The sequence below is a fragment of the Thamnophis elegans genome, chromosome 4 (assembly GCF_009769535.1).
Source record: "Thamnophis elegans isolate rThaEle1 chromosome 4, rThaEle1.pri, whole genome shotgun sequence".
NCBI lineage: Eukaryota > Metazoa > Chordata > Lepidosauria > Squamata > Colubridae > Thamnophis > Thamnophis elegans.
In genome coordinates this window covers 111,828,565-111,849,445 of record NC_045544.1, presented here as the reverse complement: position 1 = coordinate 111,849,445, position 20,881 = coordinate 111,828,565, and the positions used below count along the sequence as shown (strand labels likewise).

Sequence of the window (20,881 nt, the reverse complement as noted above, 5' to 3'; positions counted from 1 at the left end):
ATAGGGTGTCAGCACTCACATATCTTTAGCCTTTATATCTCACAATTTCTCTTCCGGACATTCAAAAAATGTTTTTATTGTATTGGGTTCCTAGTGATATTGGCACTATTCAAATGCTGATAAAGAGCCGAGGTGGTGCAGTGGTTAGAGTGCTGTACTGCAGCCACTTCAGCTGACTGTTATCTGCAGTTCTGCTGTTCAAATCTCACCGGCTCAGGGTTGACTCAGCCTTCCATCCTTCCGAGGTGGGTAAAATGAGGACCCGGATTGTTGGGGGCAATATGCTGACTCTGTAAACCGCTTAGAAAGGGCTGAAAGCCCTATGAAGCGGTATATAAGTCTAACTGCTATTGCTATTGCTATAAACCATATACTTTCAGTGTGTGGTGTGAAAGGGCAGTTGGAGAAAGTCTTCCTAATGGTAGGAATGGTAAAACATGATAGGCCCTTAATGGCGAACTTATGGCACACGTGCCCGAAGTGACACAAAGAGCCATGTCACCTGTCATGTGCGGCATCGCCTGGTCCTCTTCTGAGTTTCCGGTGTGTGCATGCGCACACGATGATCAGCTGGCCTTTCTGCATGCGGCAATGCCAGAAATTGGAAGAGCTGGTCTTCCGTTTTCCGGCATGAGCATGCACGCCAGGCAGCTGATCAGCATGTGCACATGCATGGCAGTAACCGGAAGACTTGCTTGTCAGTGCATGGTGTGCGCATGCTCCCTGGGCAACTCCTTTTCCTGGTTGCGGCCCAGGTGAGCGTGCGTGTATACGCAAAGCATGTGAGTGTAAAGCACGCGCATACAAAGTGCTCCCTTTTTTGGCAGTCAGTGCCGAAAAGGTTCGCCATCACTATGATAGGCTTTTAACTGAAGGAGAGGTAAACAGATTGTATCAGTCACATTCCAGTCTTCGGTATTTGGATGTCTTGATGTTCATTCATTCGTCTGTTCGTTCATGCATTCGTTCAATTCAATTTATTTATTTATTTATTCATTCATTCATTCATTCATTCATTCATTCTCCATAGACTTCATATCTAAGGTGGGGCTAGAACTCACAGTCTCCCACTTTCTAGCCTTATACCTTAACCATTTCACCAACTGGCTCTTCTTTTTTATGCACGTGTGTAATATTTTGAGCTAAATACTGTAGTGCAACTTTAGTAGAAGTGGGAAGATTTTGTTCTGTATGACAATCTGAAAGTATCCTTAATATCACTGCATAAGAATAACTAAACAGGAATGGGGAGAGAGGGATGTGAAACTATTAGGTGGCCAAAGGAAGGGGATAGGCAGGCACCCAGAGAAGACAGGGGAGCATAAAAGGAGAGTTCTCAAATGTCTACCTCACAAATCACGAAAGAAACATGGAAACAAGAGTCAATCTCAAAACTGGGTTATAGTGGTTTTCTTTTCTTCTTTCCATCCTGTGTTCTTTGTTTTTTAAATGATTCTCCATTCTCTCAGGTAATAATAATAGGAAAAAAATTATACTTTCCGTAGCTATTAATTAACTGACTCTCCTTAACATCCCATGTCTTTTATTTGTAGTAGGAGCTGCACCTATGTTAATATTTGGCTTCTATTTTTAAGCATCCATAATGAGAAACATATCTTTTATGAACTAGACGTTCTGGCTGCCTTTATCTGTTGCCTATTTCACTTCCCTTCTGTCAGAATATTCATGACTGGCAGAGACATGGTAACAAGGTCAACCAATGAATAGGGCTTAGCAACAAGGGCAGCCAATGAGGGCTATTTGGAAACGGAAAGAGTTTTGGAGCCAGGGCATGGCTTAACTGCAGCTCTGTGCATTGTGCAAAAGGAAACTGAAACTAGCCTGGGCTTGTCTGCTCTGAACTCTGAAATGAAACTAACTGTCCTGTGCCGATGTTTACTTGTAACTACTACTACATTGGAGAAAACCTATTTTGGTATTGTACATTTATCGTCATGTGTTAATATGTACCGTATTTTTCGGAGTATAAAATGCACCAAGGTTTTAAAAGAGGCAAATTTAAAAAGGGGGGGAGGGGGTTGCACTCTGCAAACCTCCCCAAAACAACCAGTTTTTTCACAAAATGGGCCCATTTTTTTTCAAAAAAAGGGCATGAATAGCCTTTAGGAGGCTTGTAGAGTGCTCCTGGGGGGGTGGGGTGGGGAAAAATGAGCAAAAAAAAGGCCCATTTTTTGCTCATTTCTGTCCTTCCCAGCCCTCAGGAGCACTCTGAAAGCCTCCTAAAAGCTATGCACGGCCATTTTGGTGAAGGTAGCGGGGTTTCAGGAGGCAAAAATGCTGTATTCAGTGTCTAAGATGCACCCAGATTTTCAGCCTCTTTTTGAGGAAAAAGGGTGTCTTATACTCCAAAAATATGGTATAAAAAGAAGTTAATGAATCCAGCTGAATCAGTTATCTGTGTGTGCTTTCTGGATTTGATTTTTCTGCAACAAACTGATACCTTCATTGTACGGCACTAGTTAATGAGGTGTTGGAAGAAGTCCTTCTAGGTTCAATTCCAAGTGGGGCAAAAGACACTGGAAACATGGAGGCTGCTTAGAAAGATGGTTTAATGGTGGACAGGATCACATGACTCGAGCTCCTGAGAGGAAAAGGTGACCCCATGTTTCAAGATGTTGGGTGAAGAAGAAAAAGAGAGTGAGATTCTGAAAGTCCCTAGTTTTATGCCTTTGATCTTGATCTTGTATGCTGATTGGTTGTCAGACTCCCATGGGGCTATGCAGGGGCAATTCTCTAGGCTGTGTTCTGAGTCCAGGTTTGGTTGAGCATTGCTTCTTCCCAGGTGTCCTGTGATGAGATGGGTAAGGGGCTAATACTATCATGCCTTAATCCCATCACCCTGGAGCTGAAGGGGGTATCTTTGTTATGTAGAATAGACTGGTTCAGGCCTTTTGATGGCCCATTGACAAAGGTGGGGGCTATTAAGAGTGAGTCTGTTTCCTGCCTAAAACATGTTTTTTCCATTTCTTATCCAGGGAAATATAATATTCTGCCTTTTCAGTATTTCCCACAATCTTTCATTTTTCTAGGAGAGGAGTGGGTTTCAACTTCCTACAGTGGGTGACTAAAAAGACACCCAATGGATAATCCAAAATAGCTGAGGAGGCTGGAGAGGTCTGGGCCAAGAGGATGGAGAGGTTGAAAAAGCAACATGTGGATGGGACTGAATTTTGCTCTGTCATGTCCTTGCTGATCCAAATTTCTAGCCAGAGTTCTTGGATTAGATAACAAAATATTAGATAATTAATATTTTAAAAAATATTAATAGTGAGCTAATGCTTATTAGTTATGCCAGACCCTTTGAACACACTGAAAGTCATGAACTTGCACTGTTTAAAAAAATTATAAACTGCTCAGTGTCACCTGGATTGTGAGATGGATGGTATCAAAATTTGATAAATAAATATTTCTCAGTGAGGAATGGAATAGAACTCTGCCTGTTATTTCCTTAAATCTTAAAAAAAAAAAAAAAGAGGAGGGATCATTTTAAACAATAAAAACAAAAGCTTTCCTGCCAGGATAATTCAGACAAGCAATTATTCTTCCACTAGCAGGTCAAAATGATTTTATTGGGACAAATTTTTGATGGGTCAGCTAGAATGCCTCCTTAGTGGGCTTTAAATGGGTGGGGAAGGGTTGATTTTATTGATACATTTCTAATGGTGCATTATTAGTGTAACATATGGGTTGAAATATCCCAGAAAGTAGAAGGCAGCTTATGCCCCTAACTTGGTCTTGAAACTGGACAGATCTATGTTTTGATCATACAATTTAGAAATTTACTAGGCTCCATGTCCCCAAAATTAGTACGTCAGAACCTCTAAGAAATATTTAATAAATCTCACCAGCCTACCTATTAAGTTGTCAGTTATATGTTCGCACATATTTTAGTTACTGGGGACAATTTCTATCTTCTTTCTCACATGGATATTTATTTATTTGTCTATGATGAGTGTGATGGCTGTTATTACATTTTGCTAGTAATGTTTTCAAGTAATGCTAATTTATAATTTGTAAATCTCTTCATAAGCCTGGATATAAATCATGTTTAATGGCAACAGTTCTCTTAATCCTGTTACGTACCTTTCACCAGGAGGATAACCTTTTGAAGAAAAACCTGAAGGGCTTCTGGTTGCCTACCTCTGACTTAAACTCTGACCATTGACTTATATGCGCTATGGTTTTTGCAGCTGTTCTGATTCAAAAGAGAAAAAGCATTGGCAACTCTTTAAGACAAAGATCTCTCTTCTTGCAGGGATTATCCTGCAACGATTCCAGAAAAACAGGCAGCTGCTTTAAGGAGTTGCTGACAGGTGTTATTATGGGCATTATCACCTGCTTCAAATGCAAAGCAATGAAGAACATTATTCTTCACAGCCTACAAGTCTCTTGCATACATTCAAAATTGGTGATGCTTTTTCCTCTGTATGGGATTTCTTAAAGATTTGTGGCTTGAGCTTTGTTGTCTTTATTTTGTGTGGGTACAAGAAATAGGATTTCTAAGATGAATACACTCTCTGTTTCTGTAGCTACTTCAATGAGAATCAATATCCTGATGAGGCCAAGAGAGAAGAAATTGCAAATGCCTGTAATGCAGTTATTCAAAAGCCAGGTACACAAGGAAGCCAAGAAGTGGATATGTGGCTTCTCTTCTCCTCTCCACTCCTCTCCTCACCTCACCTCACCTCTCCTCTCCTCTCCTCTCCCCTCCCCTTCCCCTCTCCTCTCTCTTAATATATCTTTTGCCTTGTTTACTTAAACATATATTTTCCTTATTGGTCCTAACTCAATCATCAATGCATGAGGTATCACAGAAACTGTGAATCCTAGACAAAATGAAAAAGAAATACAGTATCCAGATATGCCATCAATGTTTTTAAAAATGACCCAATGCATGTTTAGTTTCAGTAGTAATCCACCATCCCAGGAATAGTTTCTGTTTGGGCAAAAATTTAAAAAGGAAAGAAGAAAAGAGATTCATGATGTGGGTAGGGAAGGGGGACATCATCTATTTTGGGGAGTGTTTCAAAACTGAAAGCCTTTTGAAAGAGAACTGTGAAGCTCAAAGTATGTCAAGCCATTTTTTAATTAAAAAACAAAAAAGTGCTGAATTAATTGTATTAACTTTCTTGTACTTATGCTATAGTGTTCATCTGTTTCTACCTTCAAGGTAGATATATTTTTGACAGGATATATTTTGGCAGTTGCACTGAGTAATACCCAACAGTATAATCAAAGGGTGCTTTAGAAGGACAAAAAGAAGAGTGGGATTTAAATGCTGCATGTGGTTGTGAAAATAAGGTAGGGGGGGCACATGGGTGGGCTTCCCAAATTTTAGCAAGGGGTTCTCTGCCCAGTTGCTGGGTGTGGCCTACTCAGCCTCCTGAACCATGGCGGGAGGGGGGTGTTTTTGCCCTCCCCGGGCTCCGGAGGCTTTCCTTGAGCTTCCAGGAGGGCGAAAACGGCCTCCCCAGGCTCTGGAGGCCCTCTGGAGGCTGGAAACTTCTGGTAGGCCCATTTTCCGTCCTCCCCAAGCCTCTGTGCATGCCCTGCACTTACCTGCATCCAAAATGGGCCTTTTGGGGACTACTGGGAGGGGCAGGGAGAGGCCAGCCAGGAGTGGGATTTGGGGGTTCTCCGAACTGCATAGAATCTTAGCTAGAGGTTCTCCCGAAGAACCCCCAGCAGCCCACCCCTGGGTGATCAATCTGCAGTGCTAAGTTCCTTTTTGGAGGAAGCCAGAACTGCTGCTTTTTATTGAATTTGGTGGGAAACACAAGAAGACTAAGCCCTAAAATCCCTGTCCTCCTCTCCTCAGTCCTAGGTACTCTTCCATGTATGATGTGGTTATACTCCCTTTGTGGCCCTCGGGTCCAAAAACTATTAAAAGGGTTTTTAGGTTTGGGTTTTATTTTTTTATTTTATTTTTATTTAGAAAATAACCTCTCATATGGTTTGGGAAAACCACCTCCATGGACTTTTCTAGCTCTGATATTCTATTCTAAATTCTGTCCTGGAGTTTCTTAAAGCAAGTATAACCAACATGGTTTCTTTTTTATTTTGCACAGGAAAGAAGCTGTCAGATCTGGAGCGAGTTACCTCCCTCAAAGTGTACAATTGGTTTGCCAATAGAAGGAAGGAAATCAAGCGGCGAGCCAATATTGGTAATGTATCAGACAGCCTTGAAGAACTGTTGAAGAAAGATGGAACATGATTGACTTTTCTTAACAGGAAAACAGAGCCTTGATAATATTTTCAAAGTAAAAGCTTGACAACATGGTCAAAACAAATCTTCTCTCTTCCTTTGTTGTTACTGAACAGTTCATCAATGTTAACATGTTGTCAAAAAAGCATTGGTATATGTGTATAATAGCATCTGTAAGTTTCCTTAGGTCAGGGAATTTCATCATGCCTTTCAAGAAAACCTAGAGATTTCCAGTTTTGGTGGAAACTTCTCTGCATTTGCTCTGATGAAAAGATCAACGGATGAAATATATTTAGTCCACCACTGTGATTACCTGGGAATATTAGGCCATACAGTAATGAATTTTAATATACTTAAGGTTGCAATAAGGCCCAATAGAATAGTAAGTGCTACATATGAACCCTAAAACATACCTCAAAATGTTCTACAATGTACCACATTGCTTGGGACCAACAATTTGCTGTGAAGAGCTTTCCTTGCAGTCGGATTATTTTGAAAAATCAGCCTTATCTCTCCCAGTGTCCTCAAAGTGAAGCAGAGGCTGTTCAAATTATTGAACAAGTTTGTACGACACATACATCTTTATAAAGCTTGTCTTAAGCCTGCTGTCCAAATCTATTATAGGCCAGGAATAACTAAAATGTTCAACCTAACTATGATCTGAAATTGTGGTTTGCGTTTTGATGCCTTGGCTGTAGCTTCATGTTCCTTGCAAAGGTGGCAGAGGCAGGTGAGCAATGGATGCTCCCCATTATACAATATATCTCTAGACATAGAGTTGGCTGGCAGGAGTAGCAGCATTTTTGTTCCTCCCACCTTAACTGTTATTCCCTGCAGATATTTAGTGAATTGGTGAAATTGGACTGAGGAAGGATTAGTGATAACCATGTGCCCGGTGAAGCAGCCATGTGCCTATTTTGGATTGCTGTCGCTGGTTAAAAAAGTTTAAACTAGGGAGTGATGACTATAACAACAACTGGGCAGGAAAAAAGCTTTGCATAATTGTTTGCTGAGTTCCCCCTTGGGTATGTCTCTGACAGCTGATCACTCTCGACCACAGACTAATGTGTCTTCTGATTAAGCCCTTCTGATGCCATGAACAGGGGCATGTTCCCATCTCTGTCCCCCAATTTAGTTTTCCTTCGCATCTTTCTCCCTCTTTATCATCTCACCACAGTCACAAATATAATACCATACAGCACCTAACATTCTGCTAGAGAAAATAAATATTTAAAGAAACATCCTCACTTTAATTAGCATTTCTTGTATACTGATAAATAATACAGGTATCCGGTACTTTCCAGAGTTTGAAATGCTTTGGATATAGACTAGTAAATAACACATTACAATTTTCTAACATATTATGCAGAAAAGGAGCTTTAAATTGTGCCTATCTATCATCTAAAATATTTAACATATAAATGTGCAATTAATTACATAAATTAATTTCTTTTTGCTTTGAAATTTAATTTGTGTATCCTTTCGGAGAAAAACCTCAAGTATAAATCTTCCCCCAGATTTCTGAACTTTTTAAATAATTTAGGAGTTCAGGTTCTTCCAGTGAAGTTGATTGATAGCAGATTCAAGAGAGAACAAACAAGAAAAAGCAAACTTTTGACAGTTTTACACAATACAGTGGTTGCCCCACAATTAAATGATTTTTCATAGGGCACGAAACCAAATGACAGAGCAGAAGAGTTTTTATTGGCTGTTGGCTGGGATGTGATTTGCAATCTGCAGTTTTAGATGCAATGTATTTTGAAATGCCAGTTGCTGAAGGTTACAACCACCAGAGAAAAGCTGTGCCCTTCAAGTCCTGCTTGTGGACTTCCTGGAGGCATCTCTGGCCATTGTTGGAACTAGAATGCTGAACTAGATGGACCTTTGAGCTGATCCATGCCGGGAACTTCTTATGTTCTTATACTTCCTTAGGATAAGAGAGCAAGATGGTGTCTGGGGTGGGGGTGGGGAACAACACCAAAAGAAAGCTGACAGATTTTGTCCATTATCATGAGAAAGCCAAACACCAAACAGTAGTGTTATGGATAGCAGACCGATAAAGTAGCATGAATCTGAGATGCTTTGCAATCTCACAAAAAATAATGAAGCATCTTGTTATGTTCTTATAACTTGTGAGTTGCAACCTGGTATATTTCTATTGCAAGGGACAGGCATTGCAAGCTCTGCAGCCAAGGGATTGGTGCCAGCTAGAAATCCAGTTGGGGTTTTAAAATATTTTCCAAGGCAGATGACCCTGGATATAAACTGATTTTTTTTCTTTTAAATTGGCATTTATACTCCTCCAACCAAATTAATTTTCATTTTTCTAACAGTGCAACAACATGCACAAAAGGGGCTTGCACCATGTTGAAATGAAGATGAAAAGGGGACTTCACTTAGGGTGTGGGTTTATTGTAAGAACCATCAAGCCAGAATTAAAACTGTAGAAAAGGGATAGTCACAATCACTACATAGAAAATAAGAGCGAGCGAGCAAGTGAGCGAGAGAGATGTTGCTTTATTCCTTTGATTATGGTTTCATTAATCAAATGTGCATTTAGTCCCTTTTCTTAAGGGCCTCCTAAATGCAAGCTTATTTGGTAGGACAAGTTTTGTGTGTGACCTGATTCGACAGGAGTGTTGGAAGATAATCCAAATCATCATGCCAGTTGCAGAATGCAGCTGTTGAGAATTGCTGTTTTGATTTAGAAGGAAGTTTGATTTAGAAGTTTCCAGTCCTTATGAATCCATAAATAACATTTGCTAAATTCTCTAAATTTAAAGAGGCAGTCAAGAAAGATACTTTAGTATCCTGTTAAAAAGACAGTTGCCTCTCCCCCAGTATTAGTAACACCACAGGAAATTGTATAAAATCAGAATTTATCCAAGCCTGCATCAGAAATTCTGCAAATGGAGTAAATCTTTGTAGCCTTTGGCAGAATTTGGCTTGCAGAATTATTTTTTTCTTATAGCTGAATTTAAACTTAAAAAAAAGAAGACGTTCTGAGTATTTCTTTGAGGTTCTTACAAGAAACAAGATGCCCCACTTGTGAAGATTCTCGTTTTTCATCTTCATCCTTATTGGTAACCCTGCAGCAGATAATTCAGGGATCAATTTGCTTTTTTCGAAGAAGCAGCAATCCTGGAGAGTCATGGGATAGATGTACAAAGCCCCGGAGGCCACTCCAACAGTGACGACGTAGACGGAAATGACTATTCAGAGCAGGTAAGTATGTGAGCTAAGTCAGGGGGCTCCAATATGGAGAGTCCCCCTGTAGGCTGCTCTTCCTCCTCTGGGTTTGGGGGCGGAATGTGGAGTGGTGGGGGTCTTTCATCCTTCAGCCTCCTAAGATTATGTGGCCTTTTATCCTGCTGTGCAATGGGGGAAGGCAGAAAAACGCAGCATTCCTCCCCCCTCCCCCATGGACCAGCCTTCACCCACATGGATTTATTGTCATACAACAGGAGTCTTGGCAAGTACGCAATGGGGAGGAGGAGGGAAGATGTACAGAGGGAGGCAGAGAAGCAGAGAAGTTAGAAGAAGACAGGAGGATCTGCTCAAAACAAGCAAGTTGACACTCTGTTCACACATATTTGCCAAATGCAGGGGCATGATGAATCCCCCCAATTTGCACCACCTTGCATAGTAAACACCACCGTGTCTGTTTCTCTCCTGTGCCCCTGTAACCAGAGCTGTGTGCATCCCCAGAAATCCTTTTTGAAACTGTTTTAAGCATGCACCCTTTTTGTCCTTACCATTCTGGACTGAGGGCATATGTGCAATTGCGCATGGTCAATTTAGTAATACTGTTCCCCGAACAGCCCATGAAGGAACAGCAGGATGAGGCAAGCATCTCTCATCCAATTTGACGAATCCTCTTTCCTTTTCTAACAACTATTATCTTCTGCCTTCTGATGTCATTGTTTATGTAACCTTGATGTCCATGTCCTGCCCACTGTGTACTCCTTGCAGAAAAAAATTACAATTCAATTTTGGAAAGAAAATAGTTAATGATTCCTGCCAAATAAAAGCAAATCCACTTGCTTAAGTTTCAGTGTAAATTTGCTGAATTACACATTTGATGTGGAACACACAGCCCTGCTTATACCATAACGATCTACGAGTTTTACTCTCTCCTTACCCACCCCTTTCCCCCAGTGCAATGAATGCGTAGCTGCATGTTCCTCTTCCCAAAATTGAATGCATTGATGTAAATTGATAATACGGCAGCTCAATTCCAACCAAGAATATTCCATCTAACCTCCTGATGCCACCGTGTTTACCTTTTGAAGGCAGGGTAAAGCTTTCTTCATAATTTGTCCCTGCTCTTGAGATACTATTTTTTTAAAAAATTGCTTTTATTTTTAGGAACATAGGAAGTGCCTTTCACCACTGGTCCATCTAGCACAGTGTTGTTGAAGTACTGGTTTACAGTGATTTTCTAGATCTCACTTATTGGAGTTTCCCCTAACCATTTCAGGAGATGCTAAGGAAGGCACCTTTGGCATGGAAAGCAGGTGTTCTGCCTCTGAGCTATAGGGCCTGTGCATTCTTGATAGGCCATAGCTATCATCTAGTCTTCATATTTTATTATGTTTCTTTTCCCCCCCTCTTTCCTCCATACTTTCTGTTAGTTTATGTCGTATTTTTAAAACTACCCTTGTGTACATTTTGGTAATATAAATCTAAGAAATGAAATTAAAAATTCTTTTCTTTTTAATTCCGAAAGGAAACTGATCGCTAAAGAGGAAAATAAGAGGATATTAATACAAAAAGAAGCTCTCTCACAGAAGAGACGCTTCGGCTACATTTCATGTTTGAGTTAGACACATGTAGATCTTGGACTGATCATTAAGACAAATAGAACCGTTGGACAATGGGGCCAATTATTTAGAATTGTGATAATCCCACTGGTCTTCCATTGTTGAGAATCTTCCAGCTTTGTGGTTCCTGCATTAATTAGCTTGGATCAGATGGCATTATTGTGATCAATGTGTTTTTAACGGAAATGATATATTTTGTACATGAATCATACTTTTTTGAATGTTTTTAGTGGGAATATGGAAAATAAAAACAGATAAAATGTAAGCCTTTAACCTGTATGTGTAATGAAAGCAGCTAGGAACAAATTAGTCCCCTGTGGTAATCCAGCTTCTTTGTCTGTAATTTTTCTGTAGTCAAGCTCTCACTCAGATAATCAGATTGCCAGAACTTTAATCTTGTTAACTGTGCCAAATATTGGGCAGCCATTGGCTGAGAATGTTCCAGTTCTGGATTTATTGTTTGTAGCAGGGTATAAGTTCAATAGGTTGGTAAGGCCATATCCAACTCTCTCTTTCTCTACTCTTTGTGTAAATCTAATTAAGACTACAAGCAGAAATCAATTGTTTTGTTGAGCTTCCACAGTTTTTTATTGTTCCTGCAGGAACTCATGTTACACAGCCTAGTAATTTGTTCTGGTTCTAGTAACCTGATGACCACATTTCTTTTGTTAGTTAGTCTTGATCATGATGAGGAAGCATTATTTTTCCTCCTCATTTAACCAGACACATGCAGATTAAAATTACAAATCCTGCTGGTAAATGGATTGCTGGATAGAACAAACAATTGTCTCCGATGTCCTCTCATAGGATTGAACAAGAGGGGCAGAGCCCACACGAAAAAGGGAAATATCAGTGGTTAAATTCTATCAAATATTTGCTTGTAGCATTTTAACCAGAAAAAAAATATGAAACGGGTGGGAGGATAGATGGATGAATTAGGGTCAATTTTTTCTTCTAAAATCATGTTCTTTTCTTGAGAGTTTTGGAATAGTATGATGGGAGATAATATTCCATAAATCTCAGTAGGGGTAATGACTACTTCTTTAAACTTTTGATTGACATCAGTGTGTATTGGAGAGAGCATATATAAACCTTTTAAAACTATTGCACTTACTTCCCAAACCATCTTGGTTTTTAAATCAACATGTTTAAGCACTGGTCTGTTTAGATTTCTCAAACTTCAGCTTTCTTAGGTTCAAAATAGAGAAGACAATAATGATCACAGAATCTAATTATGCTCAGGTTTGAAGACCATTTAGAAATTTCAGCTGATACAGTATATTATTTGAGGGGAAATGACCAAAACACGTAACATCTCTTCTATACCAGTTGAATTTCTGGCTCAAGTTCAACGTATTTTAAAACATAGGTGAGTCAACATTTCAACCGTGGTATTAGCACACATATTCAGAGTCAGAGTAGCAATCTGTGGAGGAAAGGCTTTAAATGTATTTCCCTCCCCATACAAGTAAATCCAGGATTTCTGGTAAAAGTTGCAGCTATCTAATATATTTATCTCCATCCATTACAACTTTATTGCTGATAATAAGGTTCTTTTAACAGTTGGTTTGGCAGCAGCTATGAAAAAGCCCTATGATTTGTCATTTAGGCATGAGTTAACTCTGTGAGTCATCATATGTTGAGAAGCCAGGTGGATGTATTTTAATACAATGAATATGACATTGGGAAAGAATGACAGTGAAGATAAAACCATGGGCACTTAAGGCCTTTGAAAGCTGCCTGCCCATAAACTGCAGGTGGACCATCCACCCAGTGGACTTCTTCCGTCCTACACTAAGCCAACCTAACCTGTTCAGAAGGAAAACATTCCTTAGAGGGTGATATTATAACCAACAAGCTATAGAAAGTCTTTCATCGTGATGTGGAAAATTAACTTTACTCTCATGCTGTGTTTTAAAGAGAATTAAGACGTGAGCGCAGCTGCCTTATACATTTTTCTTAATTTATTTGAGATGACACCCGGGTTTTAGATTACATTCATGTTTTTTTTTAACCAAAAATGCTCTTCAATAATTTCTTTTGAATAGTATTGTGGAATATAGTTTGAGAGTTTGTTTTATAATCATTTGAATGTGTCTATTGTCTTCACAGGCTGATTAGCCTTTAAGACTATATATATACGGTACATTCTTAAAATATATTACTTGAGTCAAGCCATTTGCTACTGAACATGTGCTGGACTGTTCAATTTTTCTGTCCAGATTTTATTCCCTATGGTTTTTTTAAAAACATAAAAAAAATTACAAATAAATACAGGATAGTGTATTGTGCAGTTGCTATAATTAATGTAAGGTAGATTAATAGCTGTAACATTTTAATTCTATTATGTGAATTACAATATTCAAAAACACAGAACTAGACCATTGATCCCTCTAGCTCGGTATAATCAACACCTGCTTGCTCCAGTTAATTTTTCAGAGTTTCAGACTTTTTTAAAAAAAAATCTTACATGTGTTTTTCCACTGGGCTCTTATGCCTTCATATATACTTAGCTACTACAAATGTGAGGAACGAATCATAGATTTTTAAACGAGAAGATGCTTCCTTAAATATTTATTAAAATATTATTTATACATTAATTAGAATTTTTATAATAGTAGAATCATGCTTGGAAAAGTGTCTGTGTAAAATTAACATTGTTTGAATTAGGACAGGCAACTTTGTGAGGGCTAAGAAACACGTTTTACTTTGTATGGAAGCTGTCTCTAAGAAAATGTGTGGAGCTGAGAAAAAACTGAATTGTTTAAAAAACCTTTTTAAAAACACACCCTTTAAAGATAATAAATATAAACTCCTAAGTTTGTACTAGTGTTAACATTTGCTACCCAGTTGTGCAATAAAATCTACAATCAAATTTCAGTGGCAAACTATTCAATAGGTTTGGAAACCATTTGAAAAACCAAAAAGCCAGCATGTGGCTGGAGGATATTTAGTATATTGCCCTCCTATTTTCAAAGAATCAGCACTCCGAGGAATTTCATTTCATATTGCATAGGGAATTCCAGAACATTTAAATAGGAAATTGGAGGTGCAGGTGTTTATACTATGGGCATCTGGAGCCATGCTGATCAAGTGGCATAATTGGTTTTAATGGATGAATACCACATGGGTCAGCTTAAAGATTATCCTTTTTCTTTTTCTTTCTACACCTTGTATTATCTAAGGAAAACATTGCTGCCAAAATGAAGATGAGAGAAAACTAGTGTACTGTGTGTGTGTGTAGAGGAAAACAGATAGCTGCAAAGAATGTAATCAACGAGAGGAAGAAACGGCTTAGATTAAAAAGGCAGAGAAGATGTTATTTTGATGGAAGTAAAGAACTGTTTTGGCAGAGACCAAAAAGGGCCACAAAAAGAGTTTCCAGTAGAAAGAATGGAATTAAAAATAAAGTGATGAAAGTTTAGGATGAAACTGAAGTGAGGGAACGCTAGAAGGAGTAATCTAAAGATTTGTGTGGAAATGGTTATAATACAGTATGTCAAAGAGTTGGGGGGGGGGGCAGGTATTCCTGGAAAGGAAGGGCAAGGAACAGTGAGCCAGTTTGTTCTAGTGGTTAAGGTAGCAGGCTAGAAACCTGGAGACTGTGAGTTCAAGTCCTGCTTTAGCCATGAAAACCAGCTGGGTGACTTTGGGCCAGTCATTCTCTCTGTGCCCAACCCACCTCACAGGGTTTTTGTTGTTGGGGGAAGTAGGAGGAGGAAGGAGTTTTAGATCCCTTGAGTTATTTGTAAAAATAATAGACGCAGGATACAAATAAATAAATAAAATGGGAGTGGATGACAAGAGTCTAAACTCCCAGTAGAGCCACCCAAGGTGTGAAAATCATCTCAGCTGCCCAGCTACAGCAAACAGGCACCTACATCACGTAGCCGTGATAGAGGAATTTCATACTGCATGGGAAAAGACGGTGATCAAAGGCCCCCTAAACCACATGGGTAGACCAGATAAAGGGATTGCTGATATTGATATACCTCATTATTGGATGATGGACATTCAGGTGTTACTCAATACGTAGCTGGACAGATTTGTGATTTGGGTGCAATTTGTTGGATATGAGTGCAAGTGGAAGAATGCAGTTATTATTTCTATATGAAGAAAAAATATAGCAGCTATAGAGAGATGGGAAGGTACAGTATATCACACACATCTGACAGAAAAAGGCAGGAGGTGGGATGGTAATTGAAGTGCTTTTGCTTCACCCCTAGCAAGGGCCATGCCGACCAAGTGTTTGTCCTTGTGTTCCCAACTGGTCATTGAGAAGTGGACAAATATGAGGAAAAAAAAGTCTTCATTAACTTAGAGGAGGCCTATGGTAATGTAAAAAAGCTTAAGTTTAATAAAATTGTGACAGGTTCATCCATTCCTGGGAGACACTGCTCATAATCACTTCCTGGTTGGACTATGAGATTGTGCTCTGTCCTTGAAAAGTATTTGGAAGCTTGAGCTGGTTCAGGAGGTAGCGGCACACATCGTGTTGAGTGCAATGAGGTAACAAGGTAGACAGACTAAGAAATGAATGCCATGTAGGTCAATACTTCTTTCACTGTAGCAGCTGTTGTAACAGAATTTTGCAAGAGTGCTTCTCCCTCTCTTTCTTTATCTCTGTGCATTACAGGCTTGCCTGAAGATGTTTTCTCAAATTGTTTTCATGACCCAGACTCAGTCCCCTGTTATCTGACTGCTCGTTCATAGTGGCTTTTCCTCTTGATCTTCTAGAGCAGGGTTATCAAACCCAATAGCATTGTGGGCCGTATTGTGACGTATCAGGATGTTTTTGTCTTTGTGGAGTTGGGCCTGCGTGGGCCATATCTGGCCTGCGGGCCATCAGTTTGACAGGCCTATTCTAGACCCTTTTGTCTTATAGGACTCAGAGGTCTGTCCTTTTCAGTTGCGGTGCCTGCCCTATGGCACAGTTTAACCCACCAGCACACCATAGAGTGCCCAAAACTCTGTGTATCGTCACATTCTGGACCAGATACAATTTCCAAATGGTCTTCAAAGGCAGCCCTATGAAAACCATGTTGTAGTAATCCAACAGGGAAGTGACCAGAGCATAACTGACTATGCGCAAGGCTTCTTGGTCCCAGAATGGGCATCACTGGTACAAAAGATGGGTCTGTGCAAAGAGTCCCCCCCAGCCACAAGTGCCATCTGCTTCTCAACATCATTCAAACCCCTCTGCTTCCAGCAGGAAACCTTTCAACAGGGTTGGGCTACCAGTCCCATAACTTTCCTCTGATGAATGTTCGTCTACAACAGGGCTGTCAAACTCCTGGCCCTTGGACCGAATGCATCATATGCTGGCCACGCCCCCACCCGGTTTAGGAAAGGGGGAGAAGTCCTGATATGTCATGTGATGCCGCCATGACTACATGAGTTTGACACCCTTGGTCTACAGCATTCATTCCTAGCCAATATATCTGGAGTTGGAAAAAGAAGTTATTTAAATCTATAAGAAAATAACTTTTGTATCTTCTTTTTACTTGGGCTTATGTATTACAAACAGGTCATCACATGAGCCCATGCGTGATAACAAAATTAGGGTTTGATTCTTCAGTAAAAAAGTGTTTAGAGGGATTCACTATAGCCTCCAAGGTATACAGATATAACAAGGTACACAGTTTGTTCTCATTTTCCTCTTGAGAAACTATAAAAGATAATTCCCCGTATCTTCTTAATTTTATTTTGTTTTGATTTGTAAACATCCTATGTTGAGTAGCATCCTAGGGTTAGGTAGCAATAAATATATATTTCTTAATAATGTAAACTAAAAAGAACATCTAGAAATTCTTCTCAGAATTCTATTTAGTTCTTCCTGTTTTCTCTTGTAACGTTTGTTGCAGGTTAACAAGGGGCAGGAGAAATGGGGAGTGGGGTGAAATAGAAGGGATTGCAAGTGGGAGTTGTTTTCTGGACCTTCATAAAACCCAGGGAAAGTGTTTGGACTCTTAAGTACTGTATTTTTTGGTGTATAAGATGCACTGGCGTATAAGACACATCAAAATTTTAAGAGGAAAATTTAAAAAAATTTTTTTGCACTCTGCAAACCTCTCCAAAACAGCCCGTTTTTCACAAAAAGGGGCCTGTTTCCCCCCCAAAAAAGGCACGAATAGCCTTTTGGGGGCTTACAGAGTGTTCCAGAGGTGTGGCCCCCCAAAAAACAAGCAAAAATACTCCTTCTTTTAGCAAAAACAGGCCCATTTTTGTAAAAAAAAATGCATGCATAGCCTTTAGGAGGCTTATAAAGTACTACGGCCCGTTTTTCACTCCTTTTTGCCTTCCTCAGCCCCCAGGAGCTCTCTGAAAGACTTCTGAAAGCTATGCACGGCCATTTTGGTGAAGGGGCGGGGTTTCGGGAGGCAAAAAATGCCGTGTTTAGTGTATAAGACGCACCCAGATTTTCAGCCTCTTTTTTGAGGGAAAAAGGTGCATCATATACTCCAAAAAATACGGTAATAAAAATGGTGTAGAAGCAGCCAAAGGAACATACACAAGTTTGTTAGATCATTTCACCCACCCCATTTTTCCCCTCTCTTCTCATATACAAAAACATAAATAGATATGTCTATGGAGATTCTCAGTCATCCAGGTCACCGTTGTCCCAAAGGTGCTTTTTCAAGAGGCAACTGGATTTTCTGGTTTTTCTTTGAAGATGTTTCACTTCTCATCCAAGAAACTACTTTAGCTCTGACTGGATGGTGGGGAATGGATGGATATATACAGCTGCAAGGAGTATAAATCCTTCCATTCCCCACCACCCAGTCAGAGTTGAAGAAGCTTCTTGGATGAGAAGTGAAACATCTTCAAAGAAAAACCAGAAAGTCCAGTTGCTTCTTGAAAAGGCACCTTTGGGACATAAACAAATAACTTCTGCTGCTAAGACACTGTTTTCTCTAATTGAAAAAGCCCCCACTCGTCAATGAATTTCTATAAATACACAGTCGTATTCACTTGTCTCATAGACCAGTGGTCTCCAATCTTGGCAACTTTAAGACTTGTGGACTTCAACTCCCAGAGTTCCTCAGCCAGCAAAGCTCAATTCTGGGAGTTGAAGTCCACAGGTCTTAAAGTTGCCAAGATTGGAGACCACTGTCATAGAAACTTGTCAAAACTGACTTGCATCTCTTACTTTTTATTTGGTACAATAGGTTAGCGGTGGGACAAGGTTGTGGTTCTACATTTATACAGATCTGGAGTTCTTGCAGAATCTGTTTCCAAGCACCCACTTCAAATCATCTCACTTGCTCCCTGACTCTCCTTTCACTTTTCAACTTTAACAGACAAACAAACAAAAATTGTTACTGTAAGGTCAGCTAGCGTTGATGGCCATCCCTATTATTTGAATTGTGGAAATGGCACAGTTCATTTAGTCTTCATACCATTGCCCCATTTTTCAAGTTTAGGCAGAATTCTCCAAGGTTTTCTCCCGGTGGTTAGTAGGTTGGTTCATGCCTCATAATAATAATAATAATAACTTGAGGCTTGGAAGCTGCCTTGGGCGCCTTTCCTTTTTTCATTTTCATCCGTCCAGTATGAGGTTTTCTCCAAATACCCTCTCTCCTCCTCCCCATTTTCCCTTCAGCCAATGCCTGTTCAGCATGTTGATACGTTCTTTTAAAATTGATTTATCCCCATTTCTCCAGCCCATTGAATGAAAACATTGGACTGTTTATAAGACATATTTTAAAACTGGATGAAATTATTGTTGGAAGATGCTAATGACACTTGTTCCTCCCCCTCCCTCTTCATTCCTTTCTCCTTCTCCGCTCATGTAGGATGACAACACTAGCCATAGCGACCACCAAGACCCTATCTCACTAGCCGTGGAGATGGCAGCGGTAAATCACACCATTCTGGCGTTGGCCCGGCAAGGAACCAGCGAGATCAAAACAGAGGCCCTGGATGATGACTGATGACGCGATGGAGGGGGAGGGCTCCCAGATGAGAAAGTAACTTAGTTTTAGACGTAGCACCTTAGCAGCCTTTTTCCTGGTCCCTAATATGTGTCCTTCTTTACAATATAACTTTGCAGTCTCTTGTACGTCAAGTTTGCCGTTTAGGGTCTTGTCCTGTGAAGATGGCATGGTGCCCTCTGACTCTGCATATAAACTCTCAGTATTAACTCCCAGTCAGATAATTAACCAAGCCGACTGACCTCCCGCTCCCAGTGCTCCCATCCCTCAGCTAGATGAAAACCTTTGCTGCTCTGTCTTTAGCATTCCATGAACGTGCTTCCAGGTGTCGTAGGCAGCCCTCGATTCCAAGCCTTAGGCTAAATCTGTAGGAAAAAAAAAACCGTACAAACTTGGATTATCCTTCAGACTTCCTGGTGTTAACACTTTTTTTTATTTCCTCTTGTTATTGTTACAAAACCAAAAGGAGACAATGGAGATGTAGTGGTTTAGAGGAAAATGGGTTGAGAGTTTGGACAGAGAACAGGGTAATGATGAATCTCAGATCTGTTGTGAACGTCTTGTTACCAGGTGCCAATAAGGTGGGCCTCCCTTGGCAGTGCAGCAATATCCTCTTTACTGCTTTTCCATAGGATTAGTACCCTGGCTGGTTGGGAAGGAGAAGGGGAAAGTCCACCAGCTTCTTTTGATTGATGTTTGCTGCTGACGTGGTCAACATAAACTTCCTCTTTTCTTTGCAAATTGTGTTATGGGAGGAACGAAGCATTTCCCGCCTCCCTTCAATTCTTAAGTATCCCCAGTTAGGCCAAAGTTTCCATCTATAGAAGAAGCTGTGTCTCTGAATGAGACCCACTGTGGCTGTGTTCCTTCCAATAAGTGGTCAATAAGGCTGAGGGTGGCTAAGGAATGATGTAGGCGTGATTGGATCATTCACAATTCTTTTATCAGTTTAGTCATAAGTGAGCCCCGACAAGTTCATTAACATTTAAACCCACACAATGCAATTATATTCTCAGACAGCCCCATGAAAAATTCCTACTCTTGGAAAAGACATGATTTATATATGAAGATAGGATGAGCATTGATGGAAGTGAATAAGTTATTTTTACACACACACACACACACACACACACACACACACACACACACTGATGAAACATGTGAAGTAGCTCTCCAGTTCAGACTATAATCAGAAGTTGCAGATAACTTGGGTTGAAAAGTTGGTAATCGCTCACTTCCTTACTCCAAAGTATGGTGCACTCTAGGGAAGGATTAAGAAGTAACTCCTACTTATCCCTCCTCACTAGTTACAGAAAATATGCATACATGTAAATTTTCATTGTTTGCATAGTAGAGAGTGCAGTGATCCCTATCTATTGTCTGGTGTTGTCTCTCCAAGATAGCACATCATGATGCTTCTTATTTCTCTAAACTAGCCACACATTCTTTGTCTCTCTTTGTTCTGTTCTGTTCTTCAGCGGCTGGAAAGCTGTACCTGTCTGAACAGGTTAACTAATTCTTGGAAGCCATATTTCAGCAGGAACTAGATGTTGCCACGAGCCAAGGATTTAGTGGCTCTCGTGCTCCTGGGAAAAAGGATTATTTTTTTACTTTCCTATCGTTAGGGTAATCTGAGATTGGATTCAGATATTGGCTATCTAGGAAATTAGAATTAGGGATTACATACTGATGGAATGTGAGATGAATTTACTTCTATATAGCAAAAAAAAATAATAATCAAATTTGAGGAGGGATTTTTTTGGTTCGTTTGTCTTGATCATATGTAGCACTTTGGTATTTTTTTCCTTATCTAAATATATATATATATATATATTTGTATTTTGAGCATTTTTAAAAGAATAAATATCATTGGATAAATCAACAATAACATGCTATAA

At 39.8% G+C, this 20,881-nt stretch overlaps 1 protein-coding gene across 11 annotated transcripts in view; it reads left to right on the top strand.

Moving 5' to 3' along the window:
* Window positions 1–20,194, top strand: part of HMBOX1 (homeobox containing 1) — a 125,681-nt gene extending 105,487 nt beyond the window's left edge. For 5 of the 11 annotated variants that reach the window (XM_032216215.1, XM_032216216.1, XM_032216217.1 and 2 more), the window contains 5 exons: window positions 4,551–4,633; window positions 6,090–6,185; window positions 9,357–9,451; window positions 9,691–9,792; window positions 18,846–20,194. In XM_032216215.1, the coding sequence (XP_032072106.1) occupies window positions 4,551–4,633; window positions 6,090–6,185; window positions 9,357–9,451; window positions 9,691–9,792; window positions 18,846–18,983 (514 nt within the window). In that variant the 3' untranslated portion in view covers window positions 18,984–20,194. The remainder of the gene's footprint in view (window positions 1–4,550; window positions 4,634–6,089; window positions 6,186–9,356; window positions 9,452–9,690; window positions 9,793–18,845) is intronic. The other 6 variants (XM_032216221.1, XM_032216220.1, XM_032216225.1 and 3 more) reach the window with 6 other exon arrangements.
* The last annotated feature ends 687 nt before the right edge of the window (window positions 20,195–20,881 follow it).